Source organism: Sphaeramia orbicularis, chromosome 15, assembly GCF_902148855.1.
Source record: "Sphaeramia orbicularis chromosome 15, fSphaOr1.1, whole genome shotgun sequence".
NCBI lineage: Eukaryota > Metazoa > Chordata > Actinopteri > Kurtiformes > Apogonidae > Sphaeramia > Sphaeramia orbicularis.
Genome location: NC_043971.1, coordinates 7,631,193 through 7,651,598, shown reverse-complemented (window position 1 = coordinate 7,651,598; position 20,406 = coordinate 7,631,193). Strand labels below are relative to the sequence as shown.

At 37.9% G+C, this 20,406-nt stretch overlaps 2 protein-coding genes across 5 annotated transcripts in view; one reads left to right on the top strand and one right to left on the bottom strand.

Annotated features, from left to right (window-relative positions):
* cpeb3 (cytoplasmic polyadenylation element binding protein 3) overlaps positions 1-13,953 on the bottom strand; it is a 100,893-nt gene extending 86,940 nt beyond the window's left edge. The window contains exons 1-3 of one of the 4 annotated variants that reach the window (XM_030155888.1): positions 13,233-13,357; positions 11,804-11,850; positions 10,490-11,523 (exon numbers count right to left, since the gene is read on the bottom strand). In XM_030155888.1, the coding sequence (XP_030011748.1) occupies positions 10,490-11,512 (1,023 nt within the window). In that variant the 5' untranslated portion in view covers positions 11,513-11,523; positions 11,804-11,850; positions 13,233-13,357. Of the gene's footprint in view, positions 1-10,489; positions 11,524-11,803; positions 11,851-12,337; positions 13,204-13,232; positions 13,358-13,825 lie in introns of those variants that run through there. The other 3 variants (XM_030155886.1, XM_030155887.1, XM_030155889.1) reach the window with 3 other exon arrangements.
* Positions 13,954-14,023: 70 nt separating this feature from the next.
* Positions 14,024-20,406, top strand: part of marchf5 (membrane-associated ring finger (C3HC4) 5) — a 51,591-nt gene continuing 45,208 nt past the window's right edge. The window contains exon 1 of the mRNA XM_030155890.1: positions 14,024-14,492. Coding sequence (XP_030011750.1) covers positions 14,449-14,492 — 44 coding nt within the window. The 5' untranslated portion in view covers positions 14,024-14,448. The remainder of the gene's footprint in view (positions 14,493-20,406) is intronic.

The following is a 20,406-nucleotide window of genomic DNA, read 5'->3' as shown; positions in this document are numbered from 1 at the left end:
CCAGGTGCTATCTATCTATCTATCTATCTATCTATCTATCTATGAAAAAGAAACTTAAACAACTCAAACTTGATATGGAAAATGGTCAAACAGTGGCCATAAGGTGACATCTTTAATGCACATTTGTATATTTGATTGTTTACATGTTAATATTTTAATGTTTCTGCCAATAGAAAGTACATTGTGGCTGTTATTTAATTTTATTTATTTATTTATTTTTCAAAATACAACTTGGTTAAATTATTTCAGTGTGTGTATAAGTACTTTTTGAACATGTTTTGAGCACAGTTTCAACAATATCACGATAATAATGATAACCGTGATAATTTTGGTCACAACAACACAATAACGATAGGAAATTTTCATATCGTCGCATCCCTGATCGTGATATATCGTATTGTGATCCTAGTATTGTGATTTGTATCGTATCGCCAGATTCTTGCCAGTACACACCCCTATTGAGAACTGATTCTCACTGTCAATAAGTAGAAGACGACAGTGTTTCCACGGTAACTACAGAGCCTCTGAACGTCCAAAAGGGTCATATCTGATGACCACGAAAAGATGACAACCTGTATTTTACACCAATTTTTTACATGTATTGATAGGATTCATGGGTCAGTTTATATCCATAGATGCTTTTGGGTGTTTGGGTCTTCATGGGTTAATACAGAACATACAGTAAGAACCCCTGCACACTGGACGTGGTCTGTGCTCTGCTTTTGCCTACACTGCAGTTCATCTTTCCGCATGACCATAAAACGGATATAAGAGCATTTAACAGTCAGTACCCTGATTAGAACCAGACTAAGCATTTATGATAGGCCCGAGTACCTGTTTTTAATGAATAAAGCCTGTTCAATAAGTTTAAGTACTACCAGATTCAGAGGCAAAGACCTGGGGACGTTCAATTTACAGTTAAAGCTGTGAGATACGAGCCACATCTCAAATCCTGATGTAGGGAATTCTATGTCCATATTGCAACTTATATCATGATTAAGCATTTTTTCTGTAGATAAATAACCACGTGGAAAAGCCAAAAACTGTCCTATTCCACTGTTATCGCCTTTACTTTAGAACATTTGTACAAGTTTTCAAATTAAACCTCATAATAAAACAGAAAATCTCCAAAAGTGTCTGAATATGGAGTTTGTTTTGAGCACGGAACTGTGCTTCTACGCTCTGCATCGTTTCACATGATTTTTATGTCGGTTGTAAAAGACATTAGAGGTGTTTTAGTCAGCAGGGTAGGTTGCAAAGTCAGTTTTTTTTGTCACGTTCGCTCTCCTCGTTTGTTTACAAGGAGAGTGAAACTTTGTACTAAATTCTTGGCAGCATCTGCTCAGTGTGAAAGAACGCAAAAGGCAAAAATATTAGTGTAAATAGTATAATAGAATGTAAAACACTGTCCAAATGAAGAAAAATTGTCCTATAAAGGGTGTAATGTGCAACACAATGAAATGACCAATAGAACATAAGACAATAATAATAATAATAATAATAATAATAATAATAATAATGTAAAGTGCTTTGGGTGCCTTGAAAAGCGCTCTAGAGATCCAATCCATTATTATTATAAACAAAACAATGACCAAATTCCTAACTTTTAAGTGTTTAATTAATAAAATATCAACCATTTTGCGTGTTCTACATACATATTTTAACTTGATAACATTTCCAAATGACCTGATGTGCCCTCTGTTTTGTTCCAGCTCATGCTTGGTTTTATCTTTCATCCTTAATTTTTCTTTTAATCTAACGCTACGTTCAAACTGCAGGCAAATGTGGCCCAAATCCGATTTTTTTGCTCAAATGTGACCTGTATCCGATCTATAAAAGACAGTTTGAACAGCACTAATATGATTTTTTCAAATCTGACCCAGGCCACTTTCATATGTGGTCCTAAATCCAATATGTATCTGATATTTTGCAACGTGACTTCAGTCAGAACAGCCAGGTCGCATTTATCTGACCTTTACGTCATTGAAATGTGATAAACATCACAATTCCACATCCCGGGAAAAACATATTTACTTCTGTAAACACAGTGCGTGCCTGCGTGGTCACGTATTACATCAGGACCTCTTTTGCGCATGTGGGTCACTTCAGAGACGCATTCAGTTCATACTCAAAACTGATAGAAGTCGCATTTAATGTGGAATGTAAACGAGCACACAAAAAAATCGGATTTCACCAAAAAATCTGAATTGTGCATTAACCCACAATGACCCAGTACTACTTTTTAGGCAGTTCCCAAATGAAATTTTCTCTATATCCAACCTTTCTTTAGTGATTTATCAACATTTATTATTATATCGTCTTCTGTGTTTTGCATTTTATCAGTATAAATAAATTATTTTCCTGTAGATCATGTAGATGTTCATAAAAGCTCAGATTAAAGTGGAGGTTTATTATATCAAAAACAGTGAAAACTGAAGAAAAAGTGACTTTTTCAGTAAAATGTGTCATTAACTGAACATAAAATCAAGTATTTCCATCCAGGGTCATTTATCAAACTCCATGGTGAATCAGTGTTGTAGAAGATGACGGTGTTTCCATGATAACTACGGAGCCTCTGAAAGTCCAAATGGGTCATATTTGATGACCATGAAAAGATGACAAACTATATTTTACACCAATTATTTACATGTATTGATAGGATTAATGGATCAACAGTTATAAATCATTGTAGATCAGTGGATGGTTTTGGTCACTGGTGGATGTTTGGGTCTTTAAGGGTTAAGACCTGCTGTCTGAATGTAGCCTAAGAGTTGTTTCCTCCATCAGTGACTGGTTTTTGTTTCTTTGACACATACAAGATTAAAGCTATGTTATCTGCAATCCTGGACAAGTCAGATGTTTCGAGGATGATGGTGAAGACTGTGAAAGAGACAACCCGATCCAGGTGCTAAGATAACAAACATTACGTTCCTAATGCATTTTTTACTGGTTTTTATATGTTTTATTTTTTATTAATGTCTGTGTTTTTTATGATAACATCAGCCTGCCCAGGGACTACAGGTTGGAAATTAGCACTAGTGCTACAACCAGGTACACTACATCTCTCCTTTTTAAGGTTAATGCAGTGGTTCCCAACCTTTTTTGGTTTGTGACCCCATTTCAACATCACAAATTTCTGGTGACCCCAGACATTCAAAACAGAGACTTTATTTTTCTTTTTTTGGCTAAAATTAACTAAAACTAATTTGTTTTTCATCATGTAATAGTTTGCTATACTATGTTGCAAATAAATGTTAATTTTAGCCGACATTTAGTCTATATAATGTATATTATTGTGGACGGAGGCAGAAAAGCCAGGTGTAGATTACTGCACAAAGGGAGAATTTTATTTCCCTTGGTCAGGATATGTACAGTCAGTCCAGCTTGGATTTACACGACTGCAAATTAATACTAAAAAAAATAACTCAAACTATGAATTATGAAAGAGCTGCAGCATCTGAAACCGACCACAATGAACATTTGACAGATAAACAGAACCACAGTGCTGCAGTTTCAGACTCACAGTTTGTCATGTCTTTTATGTATTGGGATTGTCTCTGTCAACTACACATATATTTTTTATTAGTAAGTTGTTTTTTGTTTTGTTTTGTTTTTTTTTATCAATTGCTAGAAATTTCAGGTGACCCCATTTGAATTCCAGGCGACCCCATGTGGGGTCCTGACCCAAAGGTTGAAAAACACTGGGTTAATGTATATTGTGCATTGTCCCTGTCAAGGTTATTATCATTAACGAAAACTAACGAAATGACAAAAACCAGAATTGAAAAAACGTTTTCGTTAACTGAAATAAATAAAAACTATAATTAAAAGTAAAAAACGATAACTAACTGAAACTGTATTGTGTGCTTACAAAACTAACTAAAACGTATAAAAATTATGGATAAAATTCCTTTCGTTTTCATTTTTGTCAATGTCAGGTTGATACGAAAGCATTTTATTTCACTCTAGCAATTTTAGCTAGCGGTACCATATGATATTTAACGGTCCGTCACTTGTGGTTTACAGTCGTGTTTTTCATCCTCACTGTACCTGGAAACATGGAGATTAAAGTTGGGAGAAAGCAGCAGAGTCCTGTCTGGGATTTATTTGAATACGATGGTGAAAAAGAGAAAAGATATAACAAAAACTAAAACTAAACTAAAACTAAGCATTTAGAAAATAACAAAACTACCAAAAACTAGCAAACCTGCTCTAAAAATGAATTAAAACTAACTGAATTAGAGGGAGAAAAAAAGTCAAAACTAAATAAAACTAAACTATAATGAAAAATCCAAAACTATTATAACATTGGTCCCTGTCTAAATAAATAAATAAAATGAATTGAAATGTAAACGGCCCTGGCTGCATGGCTGCATCCTGAACTTGGCGCAACCTCCTGCTGTTTTGCATAACCCTCAGACAGCATCAGACTGTCAGACTGGTGGCCTGTCAGTCTGCTCTCCAGCCTCCAAACTTCTTGATCTGATACGAAGCGATCGCACTCACAAGAGGACCACGCCAGAATTGCCACCGCCATCGTTTCAGATCAGTATATCTCCCCGAGGAACTCATGTGACTTTGTGTCTTATGCCTCACACTGACATGTTAAGTTAAATTCCGCACATTCCTCAGCCTTTAAACAGCAGCCGGCCTCGTGCGAGCGTCGAGCGCACATCTAAGCACGCAGGGTGGCTGAATGTTTTACCCAGCGTTGCGTGTGGGGCGTCTGCAGAATACCTGGTGAGATGTGCAGGATGACAACGCGTCCACCTGTCACCAGCTATCCGGTTGACAGCGCGGGGCTGCTGTGCACCACGCCTGCTGCTCAGCTCAGCAATTTGCCCAGGTTTCACTTCAGTAAACAGGCCGGTTGACATGTGGCAGCCTGACCTTGCATCCTGGTGATAACTCTTCTCCAATTATGGGTGTAATTGTTAAGCAGATAGGTGTGAGTTACAGCGAGGAACCAATGGCAACACAGAGGAACCTGAGCCCTCGCAAAAATACCCTCCTGATCGCTGACTGTTGGCAAAATCAAATATTATTTTCTCATTTTAGACTCGACTTTAACCCATAAAAACCCAAAACAGCCACCGGTGACACAAACCATATACAGATATATATGGTTTAATACCTGTTGATCCACTAATCCTATCAATACATGTAAATAATTGGTGTAAAATACAGTTTGTCATCTTTTCATGGTCATCAGATATGATCCATTTAGAGGCTCCATAGTTCCCGTGGAAACACTGTCATCTTCTACAACAACAGTGGCTTTTCCATTGGACAAATGCACAAAACTTTACTAATATTTACTAAATGTAAAAAAAAAAAAAAAACAGAAGTGCGTAATATCAGTTTTTCCATTAAATCACAAATGTGATGATTTGTTTATTTATTCTCGTGAGATGACACAAGAAGTCATTCCATAAACATGGCGACAAACGTAAATATCATGTTGATGTACAGATATATTCATTGTTATTATATATTACCCCTCTATTCTGTACTAAATTAAAAAATGATTGGGTTTCCTGGTCTGTCCACACATACTGCGCCATGTTTGTTTTAAAACACTTCTTCGCTTGTTGTAACTTCGGTCAACATCCATTTTTTTTTTTTTTTTTTATTCAGGTGAAAAGAGTCTTTCCATAGCAATTTTATGTGATATATCAGTTTTGCTACACCTGAAAAACCACCTCTTGCCAGCTCAAAAACTTTTCATCGGAAAACAAGAGTTTTGAGGAAATTGTGGTTTTTCCATTAGGTCAATTTTTATGTGCAAGTTATATTCACGCAATTTGAGGGTCAATGGAAATGTGACTATTAATTCACCAGTAAAACCCCTGGAGTTGGATCAATGACAGTGGATGGACACACTTGTTTTTGCATTCAGTTAGCGATATCTTTGCTGAAAAAGTAACTTTTTCTTCATTTTTCTGTTTGATATCATTAACTTTGAATTTACTCTGAGTTGTCATGAACAGCTACATGATCAAGGGAATTCTTCCTTTTTTTTCTCTCGCTTTATCAATGTTGTTTTCTTTTCACTTCTGATTGTGCATTTGTTATGTTGATATCAAATGTATTTCATTATTTTATTTAGGTTTTATCTGTTCCACTGTATTTTAATTAATTAATTTATTTATTTTTTGCAGTTGCTCTATATCCATTAATCTATTCTTATATTTTACTCTTATTTTGTTTTTTATTTATTTTTCTGTACAGCACTTTGGTCCACTGTGGTTGTTTTACAGTGCTTTACAAATAAAGTTGGATTGAATTGGATCAAAAATGAAGCATAATGTACCAGTCAGGGGATCTAAAGGCTGTACTATGATAAGGCTTCACAATAAAAAAAAAAAAAAGAAACAATACTCCTATCGATTGAAACATAAATGAATCAATCTTACCTAAAAACTAAGTCATTATTTCTTAATGTGAATTTATTCTTAAAGCCTGAAGTCAACATACGCTTTAATAAAAACATGTTTATGTTGCTTCTTAATTTATACTTAGTGAAGATTATGTCTTTTATTATAGAATAAAGGGCAAAATTTAATTAAATTAAAAAAAAAAAAACAGTGCTTCCTAGGGTCATTAGGAGCTTAATGTAGCTTCTTTAACATTTTAAATCAACTGGAGGCTAGGCACATAAGTAACATAATGACTCTAAATATAAAACTAGTCAAATGCAATGCAAGAAAACACAGACTGTATTCATCTTGTGCAGCAAGTAATTCGAATTGCAGCTGTAAATTACATATATGTTTTATGTTTTGAGAGAAATCGAGTCACAGCCCTGACAGAAGATGTAACAATCTATTCAATACCTAAGAAAAGTTGTATTGACACATGCATGACCGCACTGATACGTCATGTTTCATCTAGAACCACTTGTACTCTTGAAAGGGGTGGGTTGCTGCAGCTCATCTCCTGTGTTTGCCTCAGTTTCACTTCAGTAAACACACAGCTCTATATGGCCTGACATGTGGCCCCTTGACCCCGTCTCCTGGTGATAACTCGGGCTGTAATCCGGCCAAGTAAAGAGAAAAGACACAGAGGCTCTGGCCAGAGGAAACTGTGTAATAAAGCCCAGGGAGACTTGACTGACACACACAATCATTATCTCCTCAAAAGGCTATACGTTTCAGGCAGGTTGGAATTTCACCCTGCGCCGGGCCGTGTTCCGTCTGCACATGCACTCCTCGTTGCAGTAACAGGTTAATATTCTGGCTTGTGCTCTGTTCTCCGGAGCCCTCGCTTTGATCAGGGAAACAAGTGCTCCTTTTTAAGTAAGTCGGCGAGTTAAGGGAGGTGTATTTGGCTGGCTCCTTTTTTTTTTTTTTTTTTTTAACGTTGGCTTGTTTTTCAGGCAGCATAGCTAAACATAGGGAAAGCACATGACTATGTGAAAAGGTATACAGTACTGACACTGTTCACTTTCACTCTGCTCTGCAGGTAGACTGTAGTAAATTTAACCTCCTAAGACCTAGGAAATGTCAGCACAGTACAAGCTTTTATTGTTTTTTATTAAATAAGTGCCTATATTGGAAACATCATGATGCAACAGTTTTTTCAGATTCAGTTTTAAAATTTTTATGGAATGCCCTTTGTGGTGGACAGTTTTCATTTCTGTTCTTTTTTTTTTTTTTTTTTTTTTTTTTTTGTATAAAGTTGTGAAACTCTTGTCCACAAATGCGGACAGAAAACCTGTAGCTGGGTCTTAGGAGGTTAAAGCAGTCACTGTTGACAGTTTCAGTGTCACAATTTTATACCGAAACATCAAATTGAACGTATTTGCCCTTCCTTCTGTTACCATTTTTATGAGCTTTTTCATGTTGTGACATTAAGCAATATCAAAACAGTGCTAGTGTCATTGTAATATCAGCCAAATGTCATTAAATACTGGCTGCTTTGCCTTATAGTTTTCACACATGTAGATATAATATATGTGATTTTCCATATACATACAAACTGCAACAAATAATCATAAGACCTCCTGTGATTTTTTTGTAGAAATTCAAAATAATTATCTTTCAAATGATATGATGGTTGGGGGGGGGGGGGTAATTGTTTCTAGATATTTGGATTTATGTGTTCATTTTATGCTTTAAATTTAAATACAGCTCATTCCTTTAAGTCGGATTTATGATTGACACAAGAATCTGGACGGAAGGCTGTTTATATGAGCCCTATCAGAATGGGAAGAATTTTGTATTTACTAGTTTGTATTAAGTACATACAAATACAAATTGTATTATAAACATGTGTATCCTCCTATATTTAAAGGATGCGTATATGTGATCATAATATATCATCTTAAAATAACACTAACATGTTACATTTCTATTTGGATTCTTTTAAACTTACAAAATAAGTGAAAAACACAGCCCTTGGATCAGTGTCAACACTTTCTGTGTTTTTAATAAATGACTAAAAATCATGACAAATCCTCACACTCTGTTTTGGAAAACTCTTCACCCTTCTGTAAACTGTCAGAGGTCTTTTTTTCCTCAGTTCCGGGTTGAAGCGGCTCTCTGCTCCCACCTTGGCCCCTAAACCCCACCTACCCAGGCGGCACAAGCCAATCAAAAGCGAGAATTTATGTCACATTCCATGACTGTCGAAAATCTGACAATCATCATAGATTAACCTACACTTTAACGACTAAACACTACCAATTTTCTACCAATTACAAAACAGGAGCAAGATATGTTTTTAAAATGCATATTATTACAGATGTTGCTGCAGATTGAGAATTTAAACAACAATGAACTGGTCTTTTTTTGTTCGTAATCTGTTTTGAAGACTCTTACACACACGTAGATTTTAGCAAACCACAAAATAAATACGTTTACTAAGACATGTATAACTCAGTAAAGGAATTACATGTTGATCTTCAGGGCTGACTGGTAAATAATCACACACTTTGTATAAGTCAGTCAGAATAGAGGAGGTTACGAGAGGTACTTGAATGCGTCATGTGTCCTTTAAACCACACTGAGAGTGAGCTGGCAGAGAGATGCAATTTAACCATTTAGTGGAACCAGAGGTGCACGGCGACTATTTCTAGAAGACTGACTCAGAATGTTTGTCTTTGAACGAGTAAAAATAACTCAGATCGATGATTAATTCTTGAAGGTCTCGCTGCCTTCGAGCCGATTCATTTGACCTCCAATACAACCTGACAACAGGCCTGTGGAAATGTTGACAGCCACCAGCACAACCATATGTTCATTTATCACACCAAAAAACAACAAAAAAACCCCTCATAAAAACACATGATCAGCACGAGCTACACGTATTCCGGAAGATTTTATAGCGGTATAATGATATTAAAAAATAGATGTGTCTGAAGGTCACATGAATATTGATGGAAAACTCCTGAAAATCACTGACTGTGTGCACAAGTTAGTGGATAAAATCATTAATTATTACTTAAAGAGCATATAAAGCCTTATCTGTAATACTTCCTTATACCGATGAGTTCATGGTGGCCTTATCTAGCCCAGTTTTGCAGCCTATTTTAGGTTTTTCACACATAAGACTCAGTAGACTTACAATCTGTGATGATATTTCTCACATCTGACTGTTTTCTGCACTTTATTACACTATGTGCTATTGTCATATCTGCTGCTGTTTTTTGTTCCATTGTGCCGTTGTAAATAGGTGTGATTTATTTTACCTTTTACATTCTATTATAGTTTATCATTACACTTATCCTTATTTTATTTTTACCTCTTTATTTAAATTGCATGGCATTTCATATCTCTATTCTCCTATGTCCTGTGCAGGTATAGCAGGGGTGTCAAACATAAGGCCCGGGGTCCAAAACTGGCCCGCAGGATGAATTTGCAAAATGGAAAAATTACGCAATTACACTGGCGATATTAACAGTCAAGGGTGTCGAATTGCATAATTTACAAACTATACAACACAATACTATACAAAATGTGAATAACCTGAACAAATATGACCAACCTGAAATGTCTTAAGAAAAAAAAAAAGTTAAATTTCAACAAAGTAATAGATTCACCGTGATCCATAATAATAAGATGAGACATAATATTTTTGAAATTGCACTTATTTTTCTTAACAAATGCCAGGTTATACATGGTTATTCATATTTTTATCATGTAATTTGACTTTTCCACACAAAAACAAAGTGAAAAATATGGATTATTAGGTATGTAAATGTTATTATCCCTATTATTTTACTGGTTCTGTACCGTATGTGTCCCCTGCCTCTGAACTAAAATGAGTTTAACACACATGATCTATAGTGAATTGGCAGTAAAACAATCTGTGACTCTATTTTCATCTCATCGACTATGTTTTCTTTATAAAATCCACCTATAGGTCTGTATTTTTGCGATGAACTCAACCTGAAGGCCTGAAGTGACAACATGACAAACTGGTTGGGATGGAGTCAACTCAATAAAGTGTTGACTGGAAGTGTGTGTGTGTATATGTGTGTGTGTACCTGGAAAGGCAGTATGTTGTTGCTGTTGTCAGTCCTGAAGGCGCTGTCCTCCATCCAGGGTTTGGGGGTGAGGGGACCGGGTCTTGGAAACTTGGGGGGTGCTATAACATTGCTGGTATAGGGCTTTTTCATAGGAGAGATGGGGTTCAAAGGTGAAGGCACCCCTACACCGACTCCCACCCCTACCCCTACCCCTACCCCGACCCCCACTGCTCTGCGTGGGTCCCTGCCCGCCTGCAGCCCACTCCAGGGGTTGGAGGCTGTGCTCCACGCTGCGTTTTGGTGATTATTCCAAGCGGACGAGGACGCAGAAGAAGAAGACGAGGAGGACCCTTTGCTGTTGTTCATGATGGTCTGATAAGCGTTTCTCTGGGGGAAGGGGCCTTGGCTGGGGCTGACAGGGGATCTCCTCTGCTGGGGGGGCTGCTGCTGCTGCTGCTGGGGCTGCTGGGGGGGCTGCTGTTGGGGGGGTGCAGGCTGTTGATGCTGCTGCTGCTGCTGCTGTTGATGCTGCTGCTGCTGCTGCTGCTGCTGCTGCTGCTGGGACTGCTGTGGAGCCAGACCGATCTGAGGGGAGAAATTCCCCCCAAAGACAGGGTTGACATGGTGGGGGAAGTTCTGAAAAAGCATGGTCCCATTCACCGACGGTATTCCCTGGAAAAAGCTATCGTCCACGGGGTTTGTGGTGGTGGTGGTGGACCAAGTGCTTCCAAAAGAGGAGGAAGGGGAGGACAGGGGGCCGCCGGTCTCCTGCGGCTGGTGGTGGAAGCTCAACCCGGGCAGGATCGGCGACTCCATGGGTACTTTGTCCTTACTGCTGTTGGTGCCGCTGCTGTTGGTGGTGCTTCCGTTCAGAGCTGAAGCCGCTTGGTTACTCCCGGTCGACGCACTCTCCGACTCCGATGAAGAAGAAGTGGGCTCCGATGACGGGGTCGGGGTGGAGGGAGGAGGGTCTACTTGCGTCGGATCTTGCTGATGGTGAGGCTGGGCTTTGTTTTTGTCCATCAGTAAATCATCCTGCATGGTTTGCTGAGCTGCAAGAGACCAGGAGTTGTTATTATTATTATTAGGATTATTATTGATATTGTTGTTATTTAGGGGCTGCTGTAGGATCTGATGAACTGGGACAACTCCGACAAGGATATGATGTTAGATGGAGCAGGCAACTGCAAAGCGAATGCCTGATCACCCATTTAGCCGAATAGAAAAAGAGGAAAAAAAAAAAAACCAAAACACTTCCCTAAGACTATACCAGAATGATTCAGAAATCCCACAAATTACACACGGAGCATATGGCTGCAGTCAGATATTCACCAGATTTCGCCACGTCTCGTTTTTCCTTCCACGCAGGAACTCCGGAGCTGCAATGTGAAACTGATTCAGTGTGTGTTTTTTTGCCCAAGGACCTCCCCTATGTTCATTTACATACGTCAGTAAATACAGCTGTCCTTCAACAAGGTTAAAGCCACTTTTACCTTTACCTACATACTTCCACACGCAACACTTTTTCTTTCTTTCTTTCTTTTTTTTTCTTCCAACTTGGTTCGTCTTTTACGCACAGGAATCGTTTTATCCTTGCGCAAAGATCCGTAGCGCACCGACGTGATCTTTTTCCTTAGAATGAAACCTCGTCTTTAAGAGCTTATTTTAGACCTAGAATTTTTCCACAATCGACACAGACTGTTCTATTTCAGAGGTGTTTCATATGAGTAAGGGATTAATTATAGCGCAAAGAGCGACTCTGCCCGAGGTCCGCATTGACACAGCTACGGTTTGGCACTGAAATGAAACAAGGTGCCCAAACCCCCACCCCCCACCCCCTTGTAACTTAGATTCCACGGAACTCACCTTAAAATTTAAAGCCAAGGCTTGAATATCACCTTAAAGAAATCCACTGGGTGTCGACTATTCAAAGTTACAGATAAAACCTTCCATGCAAAAATCATTTTAGTTTGCATTTTAAGAGGCAACGCCTTGGAAAAAAAAAAAAAAGAAAAAAAAAAAGAAGCAATTGTACTCTCGGCAGTTTTTTGCACTCACGTAGATCAGAAAGTCATATAGTTAACCGCATCGTTTGGTTCCACAGCAACCATGTAAATACACCGCAATATTTTTTGACAACTGCAAGTGACTGAGGACTGAGGCAACTTCTTTCAACTGGAGCACACGCAAGGAATATCATAATCATATAGTCACGCAATGGCACAATGTCACATCCATAAAGGTTAAAATGATCCTTATTTAAAAAAAAAAAAAAAAAAAAATCCATAATAACATAATGATAGGACTCCTCTTGGACTGTTTGGCTGCAGAGGAGCTAACACACAGAGGCCCTGAATGCACCAATATTCTGCTACAGTTAAATAATAAGATCCGTGGTCATTTCAGCAGCACAATATGACAATGATACAACTTTGAAGGCGATCGCAATAGCCTGCATTGCACACACCCCACCAGTTAATCCGTGTTTTCTCCTCCAAGAGCTGCGCTTCCAAGGTCATCAAAGCAGCAGAATCAGCGGGCTCCAGAGGCCACCTCAGCGGCCCCACACTCTCAACCAGACCCTGACCCTTCAAATGCCTATTTATCGCACTGTACCGAGGCATCCGATACATTTCATGAAGCTGTCTTGCCTTGAAACCACCCCCCCCCTTTAATCCATATGTCCCTCTCTATACAAACGACAAAACGGCATGCACACACAAACGCGCGCCTCCCTTCTGCCTCATGTCAATTAATTTACCTTTATCGTTCACCGTTTGGGGGACTCTGTCAATAAAAGATATTTCTGTTTGCCTCGTCTGGGTTTAGATATGACAAACGAGCTACCCTTGTGCCGAGATAGTCAGCAGTTGCCTCAACAGCTGATTGACTGCGGCGCATGGATGATACCGATGAGGCTGCAGGGAATTGTAGTTCTCACAGTCGCATATGCTGAGAAACACCGGCCATAAACACAAGCTATTCTATGCTGCAGTACATCTATCAGCCTTAAAGTTGACCTGTACCCTGTCCTGCATGTCATCACAAAGAAGCAACTGTAAAGCATAAAAAAAAAAAATCCATAAATGTTATTTCTGCTGCTCTCTGTCCGTATCTCCAACTGCGTAAAGTGCGCACACGCACTTTGGCACAGGTTAAGTAAATACAAAAAGACACCGCAGCCTTGACAATGACTGCAAACTATGCACATTTGGATGATTTTGCAGAACATTTACACCTTTAAATAATAATAATAATAATAATAATAATAATAATAATAATAATAAAAATGTGGTCTAATAGTTGCACATCGCAAAAAAATCTACATAAAATGATGCGGCTGAAACACCTTACCGCTAAGATACCCGTTCTCTAGCCACATGTGCATCTTCATGACAGTTTTCTCTCCGATATTCTCTCACTTCTCCTTGGCAGAGCCGTCGGGAGTGGATTCAGAACATGAATTTGATATCTTTGGCCAGATGAGGGAGGGGAGTATTAAAGAACTACATTTCCCGTGTCGTAACGCCGCTCCTCTTTACGGCGCCGTCTTTGTTTTGATGACGGAAACGCGCACGCTCGTGCTATTTTGCGTTACCTCACAGACGGCTAGTCAATGGAGTCGCACGGTCACGCCAATGCGATAATATTAGTGACAAGCGAAGCCTCGGCAATTAGCGAGGGCATTTTTAGTTAAAGTACAGCATCGGCCATAGTTTGATGCCAGATAGAGTGCCATGAACGGGGAGGAGTAGCCGAACGGGAAGCAATTAGCAAAGGTTGCAGCTGTCGCGCCGTATCAACACAAAGGCCTATGTAGCTAGCTAGTTAGCATTAGCTCCTCTGCTAGCTAGTAGCTGGTTAACGCCATCATCAGCTGCAGAAAATAAACAGGCCTGGCACTTTTTATATTTTATCTGCATTTAATCTAGTCCACCATTCAGGCAGCTGTGAGCATTGATTTACTTTCTGCAACAATGGCGGAACAGGGAGCAGTGGTCATGCAGCAGAATTTGGACAGGTGAGTCAACGGCTAACATGCTAATGGCATTTAACGGTGCATGTGAGTGCTTCTAATCGGTCAAAAGACACGTGAAAACCGTTTTTGTTCGTTTCAGTGTTCATGTTACGTCGCTGTATGTGTGCATTTCCTTATCATATAGCGAAATGAGTTGTAAATATATGCTAAACCAGCTAAATGGTTTAGCTAGCATGTTGCTGCAGGGCGTCCTCTGTTGTCATTGTCAGTAAGGCTGCATTCACTGAAGTGATGAATGTATCGCCTTCACGTCACTTATAATGTATTTGTCCACGCGTCATATACGAAACATACTTTATTTATAAATGAGTGAAATGTCATGGTGCTAACATCCATTTTAACTCATATATTTGGCCTGTTGCTGATAATTTTATGAAGGTGTTTTAATCAAGTTTGTAGATTTGGATATGTTTCTATTTTGCTCATAAATTTGCTTACTACAAGAAAGTACACTAGCCGCAAAAGAGGAAAATATATGTCCTAAACTGATTTATTTGTGGTTTAATTAAGTTGTTGAATAAGAAATTAGAACAGGGCCAGATCAAGTGAAAGTGAACGTCAGTGTCAAAAATTAAAGTTTCACCTCTCATTTCTCAAAGAGGCTCATTTTTTAGTTTAAGAACCCTATTTTATGGAATTGTTTGCAAAACTGCAGTGTCACTTTTAGAAAAAAAGATATTAAGATATAATCAATATAAAATGAAACCTAAAAAGGACTAAACTGTTAAATGCACTATTAACTTTACTAATAATATTTGCTTTTGCTTGTATAAGTGATATTTTAAGTCTGTGAATCTGTAGGACCTACTTTCAACAGTACAAGATTACAGAACGGTTATGTACAGTCAAATTATTTGTCAAGTATGCACTCCTATTAGCTGTATATATCACTTCAGTTGTAATATGTATGTTAAATAAAAGTTTATTAGCATATTTGTAGTGTTTTAGTTCCAGCAAAGTCTTTTAAGCTGATGCTGAACAAAGGGACAAACTGCTGTCCCCGTCACAACATATTTGTGTTCACAAAAATTTATTGTTTAAACATTTTTATCCAATGTTGATCACAATTGTAGTTTACCATCATAGCTAAAGCCCTATGTTTCATTTAGTATCAGTTTCTTAAGAGAACAGCATGTTTTGTACATTTGCGTAAAGTGAAAAAAAAATGTTCATTTTGAGTCCCCGTGTCAGGCAGTGGTAAATAAAAAGTAAGTATTTTTACCTGCAAATTTCATTTTAGTAAATTGTTACACGTGTCATGTGAAAGTACTTACTGAGACCTATTTATACATGTATTAAACATAGAGATAAGTTATTTAGTTTTCAACACAGAGCTTATTGAACTTCTAACACCTGCAGCACCGCATGGCACAAGGTTTTTACATAAGTCTGTGTAAAATAAACTCTGTACTGTCATTTCCCAGGGAAAATATCACAACATCATCAGCTTTCAACTTAATTTACTCACAATTCAAAGCAAATTAGCCATTCTTTAGAAAGTCAAGAAGTAAACAGCCTTTTTTGGTCAGGAATCCATTTAGATATTTACCCGAAGTCTTTTTGAGCAGATGGGTAAGTCTTAATCAAACTCTATATTAAAAAAAGCAAACTCTGTAGGTCTAAACATTATTTACAAAGCTTCCTGAATTGTCCTGTTCTATGGTATTTGTCATGTCTCTGTAAGAAGTAACTGTTTACTTTCTTTTCTTGTATATGATCCTGTAATACAAGTTTCATGGCAGATTTGGACCCTTTTTCATGGGTATGCACTTGATACACTAAAACTTAGGTAACCCCTCAGTTATATAATAACTATGAATAGGCATAGTTTGTGTAAAAGTATGTGGAAGTCATAAGCATGTTCTGTAAACAAAGACTACCTGGAACCAACATTATCTGATGCATGAGGAAGTAAAGAGCAGGTGTCACATCCACCTCCTGTTCGGAATGTATGTACAGTCTCTGTCTACAGGGGGATCAATCCAGAGTATCTATTTAATATTAGAAAAAGTAAATTGAGCATTAGAAAAATAAATGTAATTGTCCTGTAAGGCTCCATTGAGATTGTAGGCAAACGTGGCCCTAATCTCTTTTTGTTGCTGTGAAAAGCGGTAATCACATGGAATCTGATCTGATGAATTCTGATCTAGGCCACTTCCTTTTGTGGATTTGAATGAGAAACAGTTTTCTTTACCATGAGCTCAGTTGATAATATCATATAAGTTGTCATAATTTATATGATCTTTAATGGCGCTTGAGACTTTTAGAAATTGTGAGCTGGTGGGAGTGGCACTGTAAATAGAAGTATGGAAAACAGCTGTGGAGGTTGATGGAGGTCGATGAGATGGACCGCAGAGTATTTGGGGTAATATTTATATCCAAGTAAAGTTATCATAACCAACCTATGAATGAAATGAAATGAAATGGCCAAATGCCTGACTTCCTTGATTACATGAGTACAACAGCACATTTATTGTCATTCTTTTGCTTGTGCAGGTCAGTATAGGACTGTTACCTGCTCACAATGAAATCTGATTTTTACCACATTAAAAAAAGTATGACAGCTAAATAAAAAAAAAATGGAGCTAACCAATAATTCTGAAGTCTTACAGTGTGAGCATTGGTCTAAAAGCAGCTGGCCAATCATGTGAAAATGTTTCTTAGTTCTACATGTAACAGGATGACTTTATCATCAGCCCTGGTCTATTGACATATTGATAACATGAATACAACAGCACATTTATTATTATTATTCTTTTGCTTGAGCAGGTCAGTACAGGACTGTTACCTGCTCACAATGAAATCATATTTTTACCACATTAAAAAAAAGTATGACAGCTAGCTAAAAAAAAAAAAAAATGGACCTAACCAATAATTTTGAAGTCTTACAGTGTGAGCATTGGTCTAAGAGCAGCCGGCAAATCATGTGAAGATGTTTATTAGTTCTACATGTAACAGGATGACTTTATCATCACCTCTGGTCTATTGACATATTAACAGTCTGAAATCTTTACATGTGATGTTACATGTTGAATGAGCAGAAAGGATCTTGAATTGAAAAATGATGACATTTCTGTAAATAAACTTAATACTGTGTTTGTACAATGTTGGAACCTTCAGTAATAGACAAATAACCAGAAACTAGTCGGTTTAATATACATCTGTCTGTGTACACACATTTATTAAGTTATCCAGATTTACAAATAAAATTTTATGCTCTGTAATATCCTCCAATATTAAAATTTCTGACTTGTAACTTCATAGAATGAAGATTCACTTTGCAGCAAGAATAGCACTTTTATCATCTTGTGGTGGGTGGATTCATTGTGACAGGTGGAAATGCCTTGAAACTCTAATTTGCATACATTCCATCAGAGATGTCAACGTACGCATCTGACAAATCTGCATCTTGGTTGAAGCAGTAGAAGGTCACAAACACTGAACTTTCAGACCTATAATTGGGTTACATAAAATTAAAATAATGCAAGCAGAGCGTGAACAAAGGCTGCCCCCCCCCCTATTTTTAGTGATCAACGTCTAACCTCTTTTGATAAGTTAAACTTACTTTCAGAATCATGTAATAGATGTGATCTCTTTGTTTGGTCTCCTGACTTTCTTTTATAAGGAATCAGTCCCAGCTTTGAGCATTTCCCATGTGCTTGTGGTTTGAGGTTAAGTTCTGTTCGTGACTCTCTAAACAGAAGTCATGATACTCAGTGTTGACAACAGTTTCTGTGTTTAACAGTTTTGTCGTTAAACACCAGAAGTAATGAAGACCAACATTAGCTCATATAAATAGAATGGGCTGTGCCAGTTCCATGCAGCTCTTCATAGAATCTCACTTCCAAAATACACCGTTGAGTTAAGCTAAACAACATGTTTATAAAAACCAAAAGTGACCCATTTTATTCAGTTTTATTCTTCAATTTTTGCATCTTATGTCAACATATTATGTAATGGATCAACCATATCCAATAAGAATTCAACAAAAACCTGTTTTTATTGACTACTTTTTGTTTTACAGAGTTTGAAAGCAATGTTTAAAATCAACCCTGGTATTGATGTTACTAATAAAGAATGAAGTGTCATCCACATCTTTAGGCATTTTCCCCTAAATTCAACACTGGTATCAGATTGGTACTAGTTATTAACTGTTACCCAAAGAATAGGAATCTGTATCTGAACTGAAAGAGTCTGATAGGTGCATCCTTGCATAAATCTGTTGAACAACATATCACAGTCTTGTTAGCCAGGAATTTCTATGCATGCAACAATCTAAACGTGGGTACTTTGAGCCCATTCTCTGAGTGATATAGGAATAGAAGACATTAAAATGGAAAGTTTTCCATGTTAGTGGTTTGAGTTGAATTGTTCATTTTCTGCGAGTGGCTGAGAGAAGATTGGCTTCATTAGGTTCAAGCACCTTGGTGTGCCGTTTCCCTCAAAATAGTCCCTGGTACTTGATCGCTTGTGCACCAGTGCCTAAAGATATTTGACGCAGCACTTTCTGTCAATATTGAACTCCGGACTTTGTGCATTTCCCAAGTACATGGTACAGTAGCAAAAAGAAAGGAAAGGCATGTGAGTTTTGTGAAATATGCCTTAGCTTCGTGCTGTCAGTATGTGGCAGAGGCAATAACCCTGACAGTATTTAAGAAGCCGATAGCTGAAAGATGTTTGTCATGTCCCCTTGCTTCTAGACAGTTGTGTACCCAGCCTCTATCGCTGACAAACATAAGGCTCCACAGGCTCTTATCAGGGCCTGCCGCAAGCAGCCAGCTGCCCCTGCAATGCAGTGTTTCACAAATATATGTGGGAGACACATTTCAGTCCGGCCTAACCTTTTTATTGGCTCTAACACAACCTCCTTGTTTCACCCTTTCTCTCAGCTGATCTGTCGGCCATAAATATTGTACAGGTCTTGCCCCTGTTGCTCAGTGAATGCATAAATGCTGCACGTATAATGTGTATAATGGATGGAGGTTATTGTTGAGCTCCACAGACATTTGGTTCACGGCATAGTTTCTCGATGGATGGTTCTATCTGATTCACGAAAAGACAAGTAATCATATAGATATTTATGTTTTTAATCACACCACATTATCAGAAGATGTATCAAAGTGAGAGGTGAGGTGTAAAATCATACAGAAGATGAAGTAGATTAAACAGTTTGTAAAAACTGATGTAATACGACTGTTGTGGGAATCGTTAAGTGTTTCAATACCGCTACAAACCCTGATACCTTGACTTCATTCTCATTCCTAAACGATATTTTCGATAACATAATAATATAAGTTGATGTATGTAGTTTAACTGAAGTTGTTTATTCTCGTCTGTAGCCTAATATTTCAGCACTTTGACATTTTTGAAGCCAAACCAGTTTTTCTGCATAAAAACAAAACCTACTTATCACAACTTGAAGTGGTCTGTTCACATATTGTCAACAGAAATGCATAAAAGCTGTGTTGAATGCACTACCACCGACGAGATTTACGGCTTAGATCTCCAAGGTGTTAGGCCGGGACCATAAAAGTTCAGTTTTCAGCCCTAGGTAGGATTTCATAGTTGGCCTTTTTATCTTGTCTGCAAAAACTGTGCAAAAAATAAACCTGGTAACACACACTCTATGCCCGGTAAATATGAAATATATATTAGCAAAAAAGGTGTTCCGTACTAACATGAGATTTACCATCACTGTCATTATGTTTAGATCCTTTTTACTGTATCTTAAGAGGAGTTCCACCTGGCAGAGGGCCTCCTCTTCCTCCTAAGACAGTAAAAATTCATGGTAGTTTTTAGATTTTAGAGCAGGCTACTAGTGTTTCTCATCTCTTTCATCTAAATATACATAACCCAGTGTAACTGTAAGGCTCAGAAATGTGTTTTTACCGTGATG